The sequence below is a fragment of the Xenopus laevis genome, chromosome 9_10L, assembly GCF_017654675.1.
Source record: "Xenopus laevis strain J_2021 chromosome 9_10L, Xenopus_laevis_v10.1, whole genome shotgun sequence".
In the NCBI taxonomy this organism is placed as follows: domain Eukaryota; kingdom Metazoa; phylum Chordata; class Amphibia; order Anura; family Pipidae; genus Xenopus; species Xenopus laevis.
Window position 1 is genome coordinate 95,473,880 of NC_054387.1, and position 18,159 is coordinate 95,492,038.

The following is an 18,159-nucleotide window of genomic DNA, read 5'->3' on the forward strand; positions in this document are numbered from 1 at the left end:
CCCTTCCAAATGTACATGTGTGTGTGTATATACATACAGTAGATCTTAAAGAGGTGGTTCACCTTTAAGGTAACTTTTATTATGTTATAGAATGGCCAATTCTAAGCAACTTTTATATTGGTTTTCATTATTGTTTTATAGTTATTTGCCTTTTTCTTCTGACTCTTTGCAGCTTTCAATAAAAAGCAAATGCTCTGTAAGGCTACAAATGTATTGTGATTGCTACTTGGTATTCCTTGTCTTTCTATTCAGTCCCTCTCCTATTCATATTGCAGTCTCTTATTTAAATCAATGCATGGTTGCTAGGGGAGTTTGCACCCTAGCAACCAGATTGCTTTAATACAAATTGAAGAGTTGCTGAATAAAAAGCTAAATAACTCAAAAACCTTAAATAATAAAAAATTAAAACCAATTGCAAATTGTCTCAGAATATCACTCTCTACGTCATCTCAAAGGTGAACATCCCCTTTAAGATACCACTAGGCTATGACGATCGTCATCCAAGACACTCTGAAAGGCATTAATATAATCTGCCAGAGCAATATCACCCAGCAGTGCATTCCACAACCTCAGTGCCCTTGCCTTGAAGAACACCTACTCTGCTTCAAACAAAATTAAATTCCTCAAGTCTAAAGGTGTGGTCTCTGGTTCTTTGACCTTTTCTATTGGAAAAAAGATCCCCTTCTGTCTATAATGCCCTCTAATACACCTGTAGAGCAATTAGGTCCCCTCACAAGCGCCATTTTCTCCAGAGGAAACAACCCTGACCTTGATAAGTCTTTCCTCATAGTTTAAATTTTTTTTATTACTGAGCTCTTTTAGCACCCTGAGATGAATACCACCCAGACATGGAGCTATGTTTACTTTCATCTGTTCTTATTTATTTTCCTTTACTCCTGAGTCACCCATCCATCAATAGTTATACTATCAATGGTTCTTTTATAAAAAGGAAACCTTAATAACTGGCCACTCAGCTATGTAAACAGACGAAAAGTGAACACCTTTAAAAGCTAGAAAGAAAAATGCAAATAATTAAAATACTTTAGAAAATAAACAATGAAGACCAATTGAAAAGTTGCATATAATTTGCCATTTTATAACATACTAAAAGTTAACTTAAAGGTGAACCACCCCTTTAAGATGATGCCACAGGGTGGATTATCACATTTTGATGCCAACTGTGCTGGTTTTTGTCATGGGCTGGTATAGAACCCCAAACATGTAGCATTTTTTTTACTTGATTCCTTTTTAAAAGAGAACTAAACCACTCAATAAGAAAAGCCCCTAACTACTACCCTAGACCCTACCTCTGGATAGTTCATTACCCCTGAAAGTGTCCCAAATACATTTCTCACGTATCAATGCAGAGTAAGCACAGCGGAGCTCATGGGCAGTCTTCTTAGAGTCCTTTCCGACACTTTTGGAGCATGCACAGTTGCTATGAAATAGAAGACTGCTCCAACTGCACATGTGCCCATATGGAGCTCCCTTACAGATGAAGACCGAAGATCCAGAAGATATCCATGAGCTCCACTGCGGTTACTCTACACTGATAAGTGAGCAATGTATTTGGGACACGTTCAGGGGTAATGAGGAGGGGGGAAGCATGGAGGGGGGGGACTATCTAGGGTAGTAGTTAGGGGCTTTTCTTATTGGGGGGGGCTTTAGTTCTCCTTTAAGCCCCTTAATGTTAACCAATCCCAGTGTGGGTTCTGTCACTAGTTGTTAAAGGAAAACTATAACCCTCAACATTGCAGGTCTTTAAAAATATATATATTTAAATAGACCTGCAATGTTGTGTAAAACAAAGCCTAATCTAAATATACCATTTTCATAAAAATATACTTTTCTAGCAGTATGTGCCATTGGACAATCCAAAATAAAAAACAATTGACATTTTCAGTACTAATAGCGGACCCCTGGCTCACACACAAACCAAGGGCAGGCATACATACTAGTAAGTGAACAGATTAAGCTCTTTTACTTTCATATTTCTTCCTATAACATTTAGAGCTGCATTACTTCCTGTCAGGAAATCTCTGAGGCAGCACATAAAACAAAATAAAATGGTGGACAAGATACTTTTTATAAACAGTGCCAATATGACGCCAACCTATTAATCAAATGGGGTTTACTTTGGAATGGCCAGATGGCTTGACAATAAAACTTAAGCACCAATACAACATAGGGCCAGGGAATGTGCATTGGTCAAGCCCTTATTATTCCAGTTTGAACAGTCAATATATCAGTACCTAGACCATACTAAAAGTTAACTTAAATTAACTACCCCTTTAAAAGACCCACCTGAGAGGAACAAGGATGATTGGAATGTAAAAGCGCCAACATATTCTGCAGTGCCGTGTATAAATGCTGAAGATACAGATTTGCAAACAAAATCAACCAATAACTGATACAGGAGGTAGAGAGGGCCCTGGTAGGGTCGAAATTACATTTATTGTTTGTTTAAAGGTTTCCGTATCAATTGAACACTGAGCTGATACATACCAATTATATGGGTAGTCGCCCTTTAAAGTGGAACTGTCACACAGACACAAATATCTGTATAATAAAAGTCCTTTTCAAATTAACAATGAAATCCAATTTCTATTTTTTATTAAAGCATTCATATCTGTTGTAAGCTCTTTTATAAATCTCGGCTGTCAATCAAATATTGTCTGTCCCTCCTGTATGCCTTAGGCATAGAGGGGGGGTAGACAATAACTTTCACTTTCCATTCAGCACTTCCTAGATGTCACTGCGCTCCCCACATTCCCCTAGTTCTCTTCACCATTTAATTGTGTAGTCAGAGCATGGGGATGGACTTCGGGTCCCCCATTCTGATGCACAAACAAGATTCTGAGAGGATGCAAGGCTTGTCTTAATAAGTGTCCACATAATGGCTCCTGCCTGCTTGCTATAATTATGAATTATGAAACAGGATTCAAATAATTTATATAGTGTAATTAAAGTTCATTTTGCTTGACCATTGTGATAAAATAGGATTTTGAATAATTTTTTTGGGCGACAGGAACCCTTTAAGTTAACTTAAAATTGTCCTATTCCTATCACCTTTGCAATTGCAATTTTTAATAGTTCCTCTGCTTCATCTACAGCTTTCAAACGGGGGTCGCAGACCCCCACTGTCAAATTACTTTTTCTCTTTCAATTCAGGCCCTCTGCTTTTTCTTATTCAAGTCTCTCATTTAAACCGCTGCCTCAGTGCTCATGTAACCCCTAGCAGACACTAGCAACCAGAGAGCTACTGAAATACAGAACTGGAGAGCAGCAAAACAGAAAGCTAAATATGAAAAACAACAAAAACAAAACCAAGAACGAAAACCAGTTGCAAATGGTCTCAGGATATAAATGTCAAACTAAATATTAACTTATAGGTAATCGACCCATAACATTTTCACATGAATGGATTAACCTACTAAGTTTTACTAACTCTGGTCCCGCTTTCAACACTTTCCAATGCACGGTGAAAAAAAAATGGCATGTACGACTAATGGTTCCAAATATACGACCACAAAGCGTCGCAGCGCTAATATTTTGCTACTCCACTGACAGCTCACACAAAGACGCATCTCCGAGGACTGGAGACTTCTCAGGACATATAAATATATATATATATAGAATAATTGAGTTGCATGGGGGTCGTGGGCAGCAAGTTCTATTTACCAGTTGCTCAGGCAGATTTACTTCCACGTTCCTATTAATCAGTGCATGTGACCCAAGTTGAACACCGTAAATGAAAGTGAGGCAGCAGAGGGCAATTTCAGGAACCTGCCACGGCAGTTTTAAGCTGCCTGGCAACATGCCTGAAAATCGCCCTGTGTGTCGTAAACATCTAAGACATACCGCCCAACAGTCCCGCTTTTCTTAACACACCCCTCAGTCCGGGATCACGGTTTAAATGTCCCGCAACGCCATTTAAATGTCCAGCTCCTCGGCTCCTGCCGGCCTGCTCAACGGGACGTCACAACTTAAATCTCGCGAGACTGTGACGTCACCGCCAAAGAAATTTCTAAGCGCAGCTACGTGCCATGCTGCCGCCTTTGTGGGCGTGACTAATAATTGGTTGAGTTTGTGTCGTATAAGCTTAAACAGACTCAGTATTTCAGGCAGCTATATCCGCTGCCAGTAGACCCTCCACTCCCAATATTTGAGCAAAGATAATTAAAACATTGTTTTTCTTAACTCACTACTCTTCCAACTTTGGCTGTTTTTTTTTCTAGTTGGTGCTGGTAATAGTGGCATAGTTGCCAAACTTCTGACTGGAATTTCTCCTCCTAATGTTTATGTTCTGTTAGATCCTACTTGTGCCAGGAAATAAAGGGGAAAGAAACACTTGCTTTTTATGATTACCAGCATTAACCATCCCTATCAGATGTTTAACCATGTACAGTTTGTGGTTTTTTTGTCTACTCACTCAGAGCTCCAAATTGTGCCCAAAAAAACGTAATAAAGAAAAGATTTTTTTGTAAACAGGTTCCGGGTGAAATTGATCTTTCAATTTGATCTTGAAAAAGCTATCTTAACGAAACACGTGTTGGCGTCTGTGTGCTTTATTTGGTTCTAACTTTATACTGCACCTTTTTAAAAATAATTTTGGTCAGGCAATGTTTGTGTCGAGGTGGCGATTAGGTGCCTTTTTGCTCAGCTCTACTTGAGCCTCATTCTCTTCACAAATCTACTCACTTACTCCCAAGGGGCCGATGATTTGTGTTTTTTTTAGTCTGTTAGCTCTTTATAGCTTAAAGTGGACAAGTCCCCCTAAGACATAATTCCAAATTCTTTTTGATCATGTTAGTTGAGCAACTAAAACTTTATTTACTGGATTTATTATTTAAAGTTTGTTTCCTTCAGTCATGGAATTACACAATCACAACAAGCAGGCAGGAGCCATTTTGTGGACACTGTTATTATTGTGTTATTCAGACAAGTTGTGTATCACCCCAAAATCTTGTATATGCACCAGAATTGGGGACCTCATGCCCAGTGCCCTACACAATTATAGAGCCTGAGGAGGGAGGGGGAATGTGAGGAGAGCAGTGACATCTAAGAATTGCTCAAAGGAAAGTGAAAGTAATTGACTGCCCTCAAGGCATAGAGGCGGGCAGGAAATTATTGATTGATAGTTTAGATATTTCAACATAGATGTTTTCAAGTATAGATGTTTTAATGAAAAAAATAACTTAGGTCCCATGGTTGATTTGCAAAGGAATTTCATTATACAGCTTTTCATGTGTAGGTGACAGGTCCGATTTAAGGCAAGTTTAATCAACGAGACCACAGTCACTGTTACCCTGCCTTCTCCAGCTTTGTGGTATCCCAGGAATACAAATTACTAGGCAGCAACTTTTGGGACATCTCCACCACTCTCTATATAATTTTCTCTCTCTTCTTCTTCACAAACCTGAGCAAATGGCCTACCAATTTATAATTATCGACTCCATTTTCTATTTATTTATTAGAATGCATTTAGGAATCAAATCTATTTATTAATTACTGCACAACACTTTAGATCCTTTTGTTCTATTTATTTAGTTTACTGATGAATTCTTAAATGAATTGGCGCTTCAATTGAATTAAGTGATTTTTTAATTAGAATTTTTTATCACTTCAAAGGAACTAATTGATATCCTTGCACTGCACTTTAGTTACCAAAATCAACTATAAGCACCTGCACTTTATACACCAATTTAGGTGGATCAATAAGTGTTATTTGAAATAATCAATTTCCCTATTTTTAAGCTACTACGGATGAATAGAGGAGTAATAGTTGTGAAGTGATTCTAATATGTCATAATAGGTCAAATGGGGCACTTTTTCCTCTAATTTTTCTTTATTTTTTTTACCATAGCAGTCCCAACATTATTTATGCACACAAGGGCCAGAAATTGCGCAATTTAGTGACAAAAGGTCCGATTTAAAAGAAGCCATCGGGTGATGATTTTGGGGCATCAGAGGGTCCCCAGTGTTTTTTGTGCAAATGCAGGACAGAACAATGCCTACTTAGTAGAAGACTAGGTGAAACAGACCAAAAGTAATCTTTTACCCTTGGCTTGACTCTGGTCCTAATAATGAAGTGTACAGGATATTGACCAAAAGTAATCTTTGGGTTTTTATGCTCTTTCTTCTGGTTGCATTGGTGGGTAGCAGTGGTGTATGTACAAAAAAACAATGGCTAGATTTTTCACAACACAGGGCAGATGAGAGCATTTTGGCCCTTTCTAACTGGCAAAAACAGTTCTTAGTATACCAGTGGGAAATCAAGGGGCAGATTTATCAAGGGTCAAATAGTAAATTCGAATTTCGCGTTGTATTTTTGGTCAAAACTCAAAAATTCGAATTGGGAATAATCGAAACTCAATTTGATTTCAAGATTAATCAAAACTTTACCCTGGAAACAATTCGAATTTGCCACCTAAAATGTGCCGAGTTCATGTAGAAGTCAATGGGAGAGGTCCAGTGACTTATGTGAAGATGTTAATAGCCTTCCTAACATTCTAGTTTTTTTTCGGAGAAAACACTCTATTCGAGTTTAGTCGAACATGATTATAATTTGATCCAAGTTGGTAATATTAAATTGAGTTTTAGACGTTCACATTTTTTTTTTAACCTCCCATTCGAATTTCGAGTATATTCAAATTTATTAAAGTAAAAAAAAAATTCACATCAATTCGAAATTTGACCTTTGATCAATGGGCCTCAAAGAGCAAAAAGTCTCATAGTATTGATTCTGCATCTATGTGGAACTCCATTGGAGAAATTCAAAAGCCTAGAACAAAATAAATATCAAGGCCACTTTTTTTTTTTTACTGCCTTAACATTTATACTTTTTAAATAAGCACTTGTCTAAATGTTGTGATACAGGCATGGGATCTCAAATCCAGAAATGCAATATTCAGAAAACTCTGGGGGGAAAAAAGTTAGGGTAAAGGTCAACCACCCCTTTAACAGTTTAAAGTTTATTTTGGTAATTTAACAAAATATAATTTGGAATTATTTCTTGATGACAAATTCCATGTAAGCAAACCTTATAACATTTTGCACATACATATACACGCTCTTCCTCCATGTAAAAGAAGAAAAACTCATGGCAAAGCTGGGTTTGTGCCTATACAGGTATGGGATCTGTTGTCCAGAAACCTGTTATCCAGAAAGCTCCAAATTAAAGGAAGGCCATGTCCCATAGACTCCATTTTAATCAAATAATTCAGATTTTTAAAAATAATTTCCTTTTTCTTTCTAATAAGTAAACAGTACCGTGTACACAATTTCCAACTAAGATAAAATTAATACTTATTGATCCAAAATTGCCCAGTGATTAAAACTAAGCCCAGGGGCTGCATTGTCTCATTAATACTAATAAACACAATTTTGAAAACCAACCTTATACCTCATATTTTGGAATCTCTACATAATTTGCTTTACGTTTTTGTTTCTAGATACCAAATATTTTTAGGTCCCTGCAAATATGTGGTGTCGTTACTCATAAGTTCCCAAGAAGTCATCTCCAGTATACATATTCAGGGGATTTGGGGTCAGAACATATGTTCAGAATGAAATCCTAAGGAGAACCAAGGTTAAAAACTGGGTGCTAATATATATTGGACTACCCATGAGGCAAACCTCATTACATGGGCTGGGGCTCATCTCCATAAATATTGCGCTGCCCAGCAGTATTTTATTCTAAAGCACCATCGGGGCAATGCCGCCCCCAGCCCTTAACGTTCCTGTGCCAGAAGGGGTCCACGGGGGCCACATTACTAACGCAGAGAGTGCAATAAAGCTCCCTGCACTAGAAGAGACACATTTCAGGTAAAAAAAAACCCAGAAATCTGGCTCTTAAAGTTACTAGGAGCTGCTTTTTGCCGCCCCATGGTACTTGTTCGGTGCTGCTGTCTGAGACAAGCTACTCAACTCACCTCATTGCAGCGGTGCCCCAAGCACCATACCATGTTTGAAGCAATTACAACGTACCCACTGCACCTTCCTAGTCAGGCACCCCCCAGTGATTTACACTTTAACTCTGCTGGTATTTCCACCCCCCCCCCCATGCACAATGGTTGTTGTAGAGAAGAGACTACTAGACTACTAATAAGAGGCCACAGTGATGAGAGTGGTGTGCTAAAATATAACAAATGCTAAATATTTAACACTGTATCACCAACATTTGGGGCACTAAGACTTAAAATATTGTGAGATATTTATAACAAAGTGCAAAGTTAAACATTCCATTTCCAAAGACAAAATAAAGAACACATTTAAATGATGCAATCATTTGTTATTTAAAGGGTTTAGAGTTTATTGCGTATATGTATATATATATATATATATATATATATATATATATATATATATATATATATATATATATATATATATATATATATATATATATATATATAATAGATAACAAAATCAACATGACCAACAAAGACTGCAACCTTCTTATACAACTACCTCAGTTGGTTCCAAAGGCATATTAAATATTCACATTCCTTCATTCCTTAAATAATTTGATTTGGACACGCACTCTCTCTCTCTGTATTTATATATGTGTATGTATATATATATATATATATGTGTGTATGTATGTACATATACATGTACATATTTATGTATACATACATACATACACTCACAATCTATAAATATATATAATGCACACATGAATAGACATTTTTCGTAATAAAAAATAAATGGGATGGCATAATAAAAAATAGCAGCAATATTTATAGACTGTACAAAAAATAAATAATGGTTAAGAAGTGGTTAAGGGTACAAAAAGGTCAGTTACTTCCCCTAGGTTTCACAAAAATGCTCAGAACACATCTTTCATTGGGACACACTGTTTTTTTTGGTCTTGCCCCATACATAAAGGGTTTAAAGCAGTGGTTTCCAAACTGTGGGGTTGCCCCCAGGGGGCTTGGAGCAGTGGCACAGGAGAATGGAGGAGAAAGACCATTTGCTCTCCTAAATACTACTGAAAGCCCAGCTTGAAAGTCAGTTTAGGGGATTTGGGGGAATAAATTATTTGCTGTCCTAGATTGAAGCTAAGACTGATATACCATTTCCCTATATCTGAAAATCAATTAACGAGCTAAGGGGGCCCTCACCAAAGTGTTTTAAATACCACTAGTAAATCCTTTTACTAATCTAACAGAAAGCCCTGTGTTGTGCCTAATTTCATTATTTTGGGCATCTGGGCATTACTGCTATTATGAGCGTGCCACTTCAGACTGTGTTTGTGTATGTATGTCATATACTCACTCAAATTCACTTTTTTTATGATTATGAGAAAAAGTATAGCTTATGTTTAGAAATGGATAACTTGTTATAAAACAGTACCTGCAGTTATGAGTCAAGACTCAGTTTTTGCACTTAACAATATACTGATCCCCCCCCCCCAAAAAAAAAATTATATGATTGCAGAGAAATACAAGGCAGACGAATATGAAACAGACCATGTTAATGCTACATTGAATGAACTGCAAAATGCAACAAGTAGTAGCTCAGTTTCCCATTAAACAAGGCATAATGTGGTTCTTCACTGCATATAAAATAGAACACAGATTCCCAATGCTCACATATTTTCTCTGCACGGTATTAAATGTATGGCACACAGGGTATTTTAACCACCGCTCTTTGCCACCAGCAGTGGTAAAAATACCTCTACCCACCTGTCAACACAGGCAGGGGCTTTTTAACTGCTGCTATCTGGATGGCAGTGATGTTAAACGACCAGTCTGCCGAATTAGTCTTAACCAAATCTTTGAAATTTGAAGAGATGTCGGACACTCCAAGCAACAAACAATATTAATTGGGGGACTTAGATTTACATGGAACACCAGTTTTAAAATATCAACTAGCTCTTTACAGCTACTTTATCAAGGCACCTATCTATTCCTAGCTCAATTAGAACAGCTTTTGGGTGAAGCAGTTTTAAATAATAATTAAAGAAAAACAAAACAGGTAACTGGATCAGTCGGCAGAATTAAGAGGCAAACTACATTACACAGGTTAGTGCACAAAATATGAAAAGCAGTCAGGGAAGGAATGCATAAAAACAACAAAATGCCAGAGCAATCATTTCAATAAAATTGTGAAAATAGCAAATCAGTCAATATGATTATATCTTAGACTTAGAGGGTATCTATCAAAGAGAGATTGCCAATGCTATTTTTGAGTGTGGCAACAATAACGACTCAGCTGAAACAAAAATCCTGCTGGGGACTATTCCTTGCAAATAACTCTCAACGGGGTGGTTCACCTTTAAGTTAACTTTTAGTATGTTATAGAATAGCTAATTCTAAGCAACTTTTTATTATTTACCTTCTTCTTATGCTCCTAAATGGGAACCTTACAAATGCTATGTAAGGCTACAACTTTATTGATATTGCTACTTTGTATTACTCATCTTTCCAATTCTATTCAGACCTCTCCTATTTATATTCCAGTCTCTTATTTAAATCAATGAATGGTTGCTAGAGTAATTTGGACCCTAGCAACCAGATTGCTGGAAAAAAAAATTGCAAATTGTCTCAGAACATGACTCTCTACATCAGGGATACCCAACCTTTTTTACCCGTGAGCCACATTCAAAAATAAGAAGAGTTGGGGAGCAACACGGGAAAGCAAAAAACTTCCTGGGGTGCCAAATAAGAGCTGTGATTGGCTATTTGGTAGCCCAGATGTGGACTGTCAGCCTACAGGAGACTGTCAGTACACCTGGTTTTTATGCAACCAAAACTATTCAAAAATAAGCACCTGCTTTGAGGCCACTGGAAGTAACATCCACGGGCTTGGTGAGCAACATGTTGCTCGCAAGCTACTGGTTGGGGATCACTGCTCTACATCATACTAGAAGTTAAAGGTGATCAACCCCTTTAAAGGGGATCTAAGCCCTAAATGCTTGTATTTATATACTGCCAGGCTTGAGGTTCTGCATTCATATAATGGTAATGATTCCGCTGTCCACATTTGTGCACAGGAGCTCCCTTGGATCTTTTTAGGCAACTTTGTGAGTGTCAAGGACACTGGAAATGCTCATTGTAGTCTGGGCAGCTGTTGAGAAGCTAAGCTTAGGGATAGTAGCAAATGATCAAACAGAAAATTAGGTTCATCTGTCATAGAAGCAATGTGTAACATTTTTAGCTTACTTTTTAATTCAACTTTAAATTACTTAGGAAAATACACAGGGACCCCATTTCCCTACTCCTGCTCAGACAGTGGTTAAAAAGTACAGGGGCATTTTGCAGCAACCCAACCTACTTTCCTGTGCTTGGAGCAGGCCAGAAAGCACTGGGATATCTTGTACAGAGAACATTTTACACTACACTGAAAAAATCAGAATTAAAAATAAACAAAACAATAAAGGAATGGTGCTCATTTTGATGCCTGATAAAGTCTCATGACAGAAGTGCCCCTGAAAATTAGCATAAGACACATATATAAATTCCCAACTGGAATAGGGATATACTAGAACAGATGTCATATTTCTCTTAATTGTTAAAAAAAAGGATTTTAATGGTGTTGGAGTAGGGGGAACATGATCTTACAAAAATGCCAATAATCTGGGTTTTTGGCTGTTAAGTGATAGTTTCAGTTTAACCACTGTAGTCTTTAAAGTTGCTTAAATTCATTCTCGAAACATCAGTGTATTGAAAGTCTTGTTTTCTCACTAGAACACTTAGTTTAAAGGGATAAACTCCACCTTCTCAGCTGCCATTTAATAAATGACAAAGCCAAAAAATGGTGGTTGACAACTTTGTTGAGCGGCTCTTCATTTAGGCAGCTGGGAAACTGTTGACAGTGGGTTTTATGTGGTCTGGGAGGGGCTTTGTGAATGGGTTTTAAACACTTGTAACAGCCAGTTAAAAGGTAATTTTAGGGGGGGCCTATATAATAGACCTGCTATGTCATCATTCAGTGGGGCTCATTAATCAATTTGGGCAATGATCGATAGCAAACAATCAGTGAATAGCTTTTTCATCCAGTACCAAATAGATCAATTGCAGCAAAAACTGATTGGTTGCCATGGGATACTGCCCAAGTACAAATATTGTGTGTCTGTGCAACAGTTTGTCAAGTCATTTTTTAGAATCAGATTACTGTATCTATTACTCATAATGCTTCATCACAGTTTCTCTTCATCACTCAGACCAGGTTAAAATTTGTAGCTTCAATTTTTATGTTCTTCATAAGCCCACAGCTTGGAAAAACATCAACGAGGAGCATTTGTAGGGGGCCTGTAGTGTAGGATCCAAATAAACAATGAGGTTTTCAAAAACAGTACCTAGGCCAAAACGCTCACGCAGTCTTCCTTAGAAGTTTGTGTCTGTGCAACAGATTGAGTTATCCTCAACTTAGAGCAAAATAAATCTATTTCTTGTGATGCTTCATTTCAATCTACCTTCATCACTCAGCCCAGGTCAGAAAATTCCCCATAATGTGTTGCTTTCATTATTATGTCCTTCATAAGCACACACCTTGAAAAACAGCCATCATTTGTATTTTCACAAGCCATATGGCCCACATTTCCACAAGCCATCGATGAGGAGTACTTCTTGTGAAACAGAAGGGACCAACTTGTAAAATGCAAATAAACCACGGGATTAAAAAAAAAAGAAATCCCAAACTAAGTGGGAGAGAATCGAGGAGACAGACATCTACAAAAATGGTCAGGAGTCTTTTGTCTGTTGGTTTGATTTCTTGGAATAGTTGTCGCCTTTGGTTTAAAATTTATTCCACAGCAAAACCACTAGTCTCTTCTACAGCTGTTAATAATTTCTCATAGAGCTTTTCATACGATTCATAAGGAGGAATGTCAATTCGGTTAAAGCTGAAAAAGGAAAAAAGCAAAAGGTTGACAATTTGATTTGTTTTCAAGAATTGGTGGTTATTAAAGCCCAGACTGAATAAATATACATCTCTTGTTTTACACAAACAGATAATGTGCCTGCTGGCTTCCCACTAGGATTTTTACCCTATAAATTAAATGTAGGCACTCCCTTTAAGTAAGAAAGTGTTGCAAGCTATTTTTTTTAAGACACTCCTTTAGGCATGAGTACTCAATTGCAACAATATAACAAGAAATTAGTACTGAACAATTTACAAATGTTTGAGACGTACATATTCATTAACCTTTAATTTCAGTGGTTGGCTTGTGTTTATGCGTTTCCACATAAACATCAAATTGGTATTGAATTATAATCTAAGGAGCTGGCACTGGGGCTTTTTAAGTGGGCACTGTACATGCTATGACCCAAGGAACGATGAGTTAAAAGCTTTGTAACCCTTCAACAGTAAGGTTGCTCAACCTTGGGTCATCTGAATATCCCTATGGATTGAAAAGGATCCTACAAAAGATAATCCTGCCTGTTTTTTTATATGCCCAGCCTCATATTCTTCACTTATCTGTTCTTATTGCACAGTAATTGCTCAGTATAAAATTACTAAAAGAGCAGATAAAGACAGGGTTCTCTGTGAAGAATTGTCTTACAGTTGTAGTTAAACATTACACTTGTCTGCCTGTTTTGTGCAACAGGAAAACTATACAAAGGTTTATATTACACAACTGTGCAAAATTTTGTTTAGTACACAGTAAAAACAATACTGTAATAGTTTACAGGTATCTTAAAGTTTAATTTCATCTTTACTGTCTCCAATAGACCATGCTTCTATTGTTTCATACCATGACCCCTTGACCATGCTTCTGCTAGCATCTGAATACAACAATGGCAGATAAGGCTAGACTAAAGGTCCCCATACACAGGCAGATAAAGCTGCCGACAGATTAATAGCTTATTGGGCAGTGTATGGGGCCCTCTGACAAGCCAAAAGTAGCCCAGATGTCAATTGGGCAGGGTTAAAAATCCTGTCGGATTGAATACAGTATTGGTTCGTTGATGCGGTCCTCGATCCAACTGTCTATATTCTCTTCATTGTAGGGCCCACAATCAGATCAGCCCAATATTGCACACCTTAAGGTGGTCATATTGGAGAGAGATTTGCTTGTTTGGAGACCTCGCCACCACCCTAAGGGTGCAAACTGATGGATTCCCATTATGGCATCTATAAAGCATAAATCCTCTCCATCTCTCTGCAGATTTTGTCGTTTCTAAAGGGAGTGTAGGAAGTTATTGATAAGTTAAAGGAGAATGAAGTAGTGGAGCTATATATGGGGATAAGTTATTGGCAGAGGTCGGTGGAGAAATGCCTTAAAGTTAAGTGGAAGTTAAAGGGGTTGACTTGGGGGGAATTACAATATCATTGGCTAGCCCATCAAAGAGAAAGAGAAGATGAAAAAAATGTTAAAAGGACCGCTAGGTGACTTGTTGGGAACAGAGACAGGGGAGGGGCTACATTACTTTGGTTACTATGCTACTGGGTGCTCCAAATTGAGGAAGACAAGCAGGACAGCTGGGAGGTATGAAATTATATTTTTTTCGCCAATTATCTATGATTTAGCTTTCAGTAGTAGTGTACTGTAAAACCCAATAATCTTACCATGTGTGAGCCTTTGGGAGGTTATCTGTGTTAGCATCAATCAAATGAATAGTAAAAAGTCTGGGTCCAGCAGCACCTGTAGAACCTTACAAAAAATGTTATAGTGAATGCACTAAAACAGTAAATGCACAAAAGATGGGGGAATAATTGCATTTAATGAGACAACCATGCCCATTTCCAACCAAGTTTAACCAATCCAAAAAGTTATCTGCCAATTTATAGTCCTAGGTATAAAAAAAACTTCCCATCATAGATGCTTTTGTCAAAAAGTTGGTTATTGAACATAGTGAGTTTCTACTGTTTAGATGTTTACATTATAGTGGTTGCACTGTGCATTTCCAGTGAGTTAGTGTACTAAATACCTCTAGCAATTCATTCCACACATTCACACGAAAATCAATGCAACACAACATGGATGTGCCCTGATTAATCATTCCCAACCTTTACCCTGCATTCATATTGTTTAGAATGATTAAACAGGATGAATATATCTTTTAGGGTAGAAATAATTTTATACAATGAGGCATAACATATTTTTAATTTATTCATGGCTAAAGGGATGATCTGGTCAGTGTAATAATAATAATAATGGGTGCTTACTTTTAAAGAGATCATGTAGCAATCATAATGTACAATTAAAAGTAGATAGACTACTGAGCCTATAGTTCCAAATAAACATCCTCTTAATTACAAAGAACAAGACATTTAAATGGAGCATTTTAAATTCCCACTTTGATAGGATTTGTAATGAATACTAGGAAAAGGATGATTTAAACTATGGTAATCAGTCACCTTGAAGAGCTTTAAAGCCTTGAAGAGGAACACGTGTAGAGCCTGTGACGAACTGAAGTAGTCTGGCCCTTCTCTCCTCATCAAACGACTCCACTGCTTGCCAGAACCACTGAACAATATTGCTATTAGCTAAGCAGTGTTTTAATCTTGTGTTTGCCTTCCAGTCACTGATGTCAATTTTATCCAAGCCTCCGATAATAAGCTGTGAAAAAAAATTATAAGACAAGCTCATCACATTAACAGACTATTAAGAAGCTATCCGGACTGAACTTTAAAGGGATACTGGGATTTTTTCAAAATGAAACAGTTAATAGTGCTGCTCCAGCAGAATTCTCCACTGGAATCCATTTCTCAAAAGAGCAAATAGATTTTTTTATATTCAATTTTAAAATCTGACATGGGGCTAGACATTTTGTCAATTTCCCAGCTGCCCCTGGTCATGTGACTAGTGCTTGCACTTTAGGAGAGAAATGCTTTCTGGCAGGCTGCTGTTTTTCCTTCTCAATGTAACTGAATGTGTCTCAGTGGGACATGGGTTTTTACTATTGAGTGTTGTTCTTAGATCTACCAGGCAACTGTTATCTTGTGTTAGGAAGCTGCTATCTGGTTACCTTCCCATTGTTCTTTTGTTTGGCTGCTGGGGGGGGGGAAAGGGAGGGGGTGATATCACTCCAACTTGCAGTACAGCAGTAAAGAATGATCGAAGTTTATCAGAGCACAAGTCACATGACTTGGGGCAGCTGGGAAATTGACAATATGTCTAGCCCAATGTCAGAATTCAAAATTAAATATAAAAAAATCTGATTGCTGTTTTGAGAAATGGATTTCAGCTCATAATTCTGCTGGAGCAGCACTATTAACCGATTCATTTTGAAAAAAAATTTTTTTCCCATGACAGTATCCTTTAACACTGAAACACCAGGTAAACACCACCAAATAAATAAAATAAATACATTTGTAGATACTGTTCTCTCTAAAACGTTTATAGATACATCTTTTAATATAATGGTTACAACGTTTTTTGATCTGTTTATTTACTCTACTTCATTACTTTGATTCAGCCGATTTCATAAAGGATATTAGCATTTAAGTTCATTTTCATGATATTGAACTTTAAATCCATCTTTTTTTGTTTCAAGGGGTAGTTCACATTTGAGTTAACTTTTAGCATGATGCAGACTGTTATATTCTGAGACCATTTGCAATTGTTTTTTTTAATTTTTATTATTTGAGGTTTTCAAGTTATTTAGCTTTTTATTCAGCAGCTCTATAGTTTGCAATTTTAATCTAATTCGTAGGTTCGATATTGCTTAGAATTGGCGATTCTAGAACATACTGAAAGTTAACTTAAAGGTGAACCCCCTCTTTAAGAACTGTACTCCTTTACACAACCAACCCTTTACTAACAAATGTTCAGACCCAGATCTCCCAGCTATCTTACACATTGACTCACTCACTCAATGCCATCTTAACAGGAGCCTAACAACAAATGAATCCACCCAATTCTGGCCCGGCTAACTTTTACAATTGTTACTGATAGAATACTCATTAACCCTACTGATTCAGCATGTTGTCTGGGAATAATTTGTAACGCTTACCTTTTTCTCTGAAGTAATACACATCAGGGACGTAACTACAGAGGAAGCAGACCCTGCGGCTGCAGGGGGCCCAGGAGGTATAGGGGCCCCAATTTATATACAATTTAAATAAATACAGGTAAAGGGCCTGTTATTCAGTATGCTCGAGACCATAATTTGGATCTTCGTACCTAAATTTTACTAGAAAATTAGTTGAACCTTAAATAAACCCAAAAGACTATTTTTGCTTCCAATAAGGATGAATTATATCTTAGTTTAGGTCAAGTACAAGGTACTGTTTTATTACTACATCGAATTTTTTTTTAAAAAAAATTTGGATTATTGGGATAAAATGGAGTCTATGGGAGACAGCAACTGTAATTCAGAGCTGTCTGGATAATGGGTTTCCAGTTAGCAGATCAAGCTGTGGACATTTAAGGGGGCTGAAAAGAAATTTGCTGTGGGGCTCAGTGATATCTAGTAATGCCACTGATACACACCACTGCCAAACATTTGCAATACTGCAAAAATACCATTATACACTACTGCAACCTTCTACTAACTGGCCTCCCAGAATCCCTCCCTTCAATCTTAAAACTTTTATGTGTAAAGTGAAAGAAGATTCTAGTAGTAATCTTCTTTGCCTGTTAAAATTTGTAATATGGCTGTCTGAAAACAAATGAACTTACAAGATTCTTTTCCCATACCCGTATTTACATTTATTGAAATGTATTTTTTGTCTTTATGCTCTATCTTATCATAAAACCATATGGCTATATAAATATACACCTATACATTATGAAACTTAAAGCTAATTCAGCACTTCATTAAAGCTAATTCCCATACTGCACGTACAGCACTCTGTAGTTGGAATTGTGACTGTGACTATTTCTGTTGGTTTTCTATATTAGATGATGCTATCTATAGATTAGGATCGTCGGGTCATCATACGGAAAAGAGTATTAAACAAACACATATTAGCTGCTTAATGATGTTGCTACAACAGTTTATATGCTTTATTTATGAAAGAACATTACCTCTAGTTCTTTTTGCTCAAATGGCTTCAACAGATGTTGTGGTATCAGCTCATTAAAACCTTTCTGCAGAGCTAAGAACTGAGCCTCTATACCTCTCATGAACCTCCAATTAACATACAACCTGCAAGAAAATTAAATATAAATATATAAAACTGTGACTAAAGCCTTCAAGATTTTTCTTCCCTTTTAATAATCATTAATATAGCTTTTAAGAATGCAGCTTGCACTACTTG

At 37.0% G+C, this 18,159-nt stretch overlaps 2 protein-coding genes across 5 annotated transcripts in view; both read right to left on the reverse strand.

Moving 5' to 3' along the window:
* rnf216.L (ring finger protein 216 L homeolog) overlaps positions 1-4,024 on the reverse strand; it is a 78,974-nt gene extending 74,950 nt beyond the window's left edge. The window contains exon 1 of one of the 3 annotated variants that reach the window (XM_018233923.2): positions 3,892-4,024. The gene's annotated coding sequence lies outside the window, so the exon portion shown is untranslated. 3 annotated transcript variants of the gene reach the window in all.
* Positions 4,025-11,513: 7,489 nt separating this feature from the next.
* smurf1.L (SMAD specific E3 ubiquitin protein ligase 1 L homeolog) overlaps positions 11,514-18,159 on the reverse strand; it is a 34,921-nt gene continuing 28,275 nt past the window's right edge. Inside the window, 4 exon segments of one of the 2 annotated variants that reach the window (NM_001088470.1) lie at positions 11,514-12,853; positions 14,521-14,605; positions 15,313-15,514; positions 17,927-18,047. In NM_001088470.1, the coding sequence (NP_001081939.1) occupies positions 12,754-12,853; positions 14,521-14,605; positions 15,313-15,514; positions 17,927-18,047 (508 nt within the window). In that variant the 3' untranslated portion in view covers positions 11,514-12,753. 2 annotated transcript variants of the gene reach the window in all.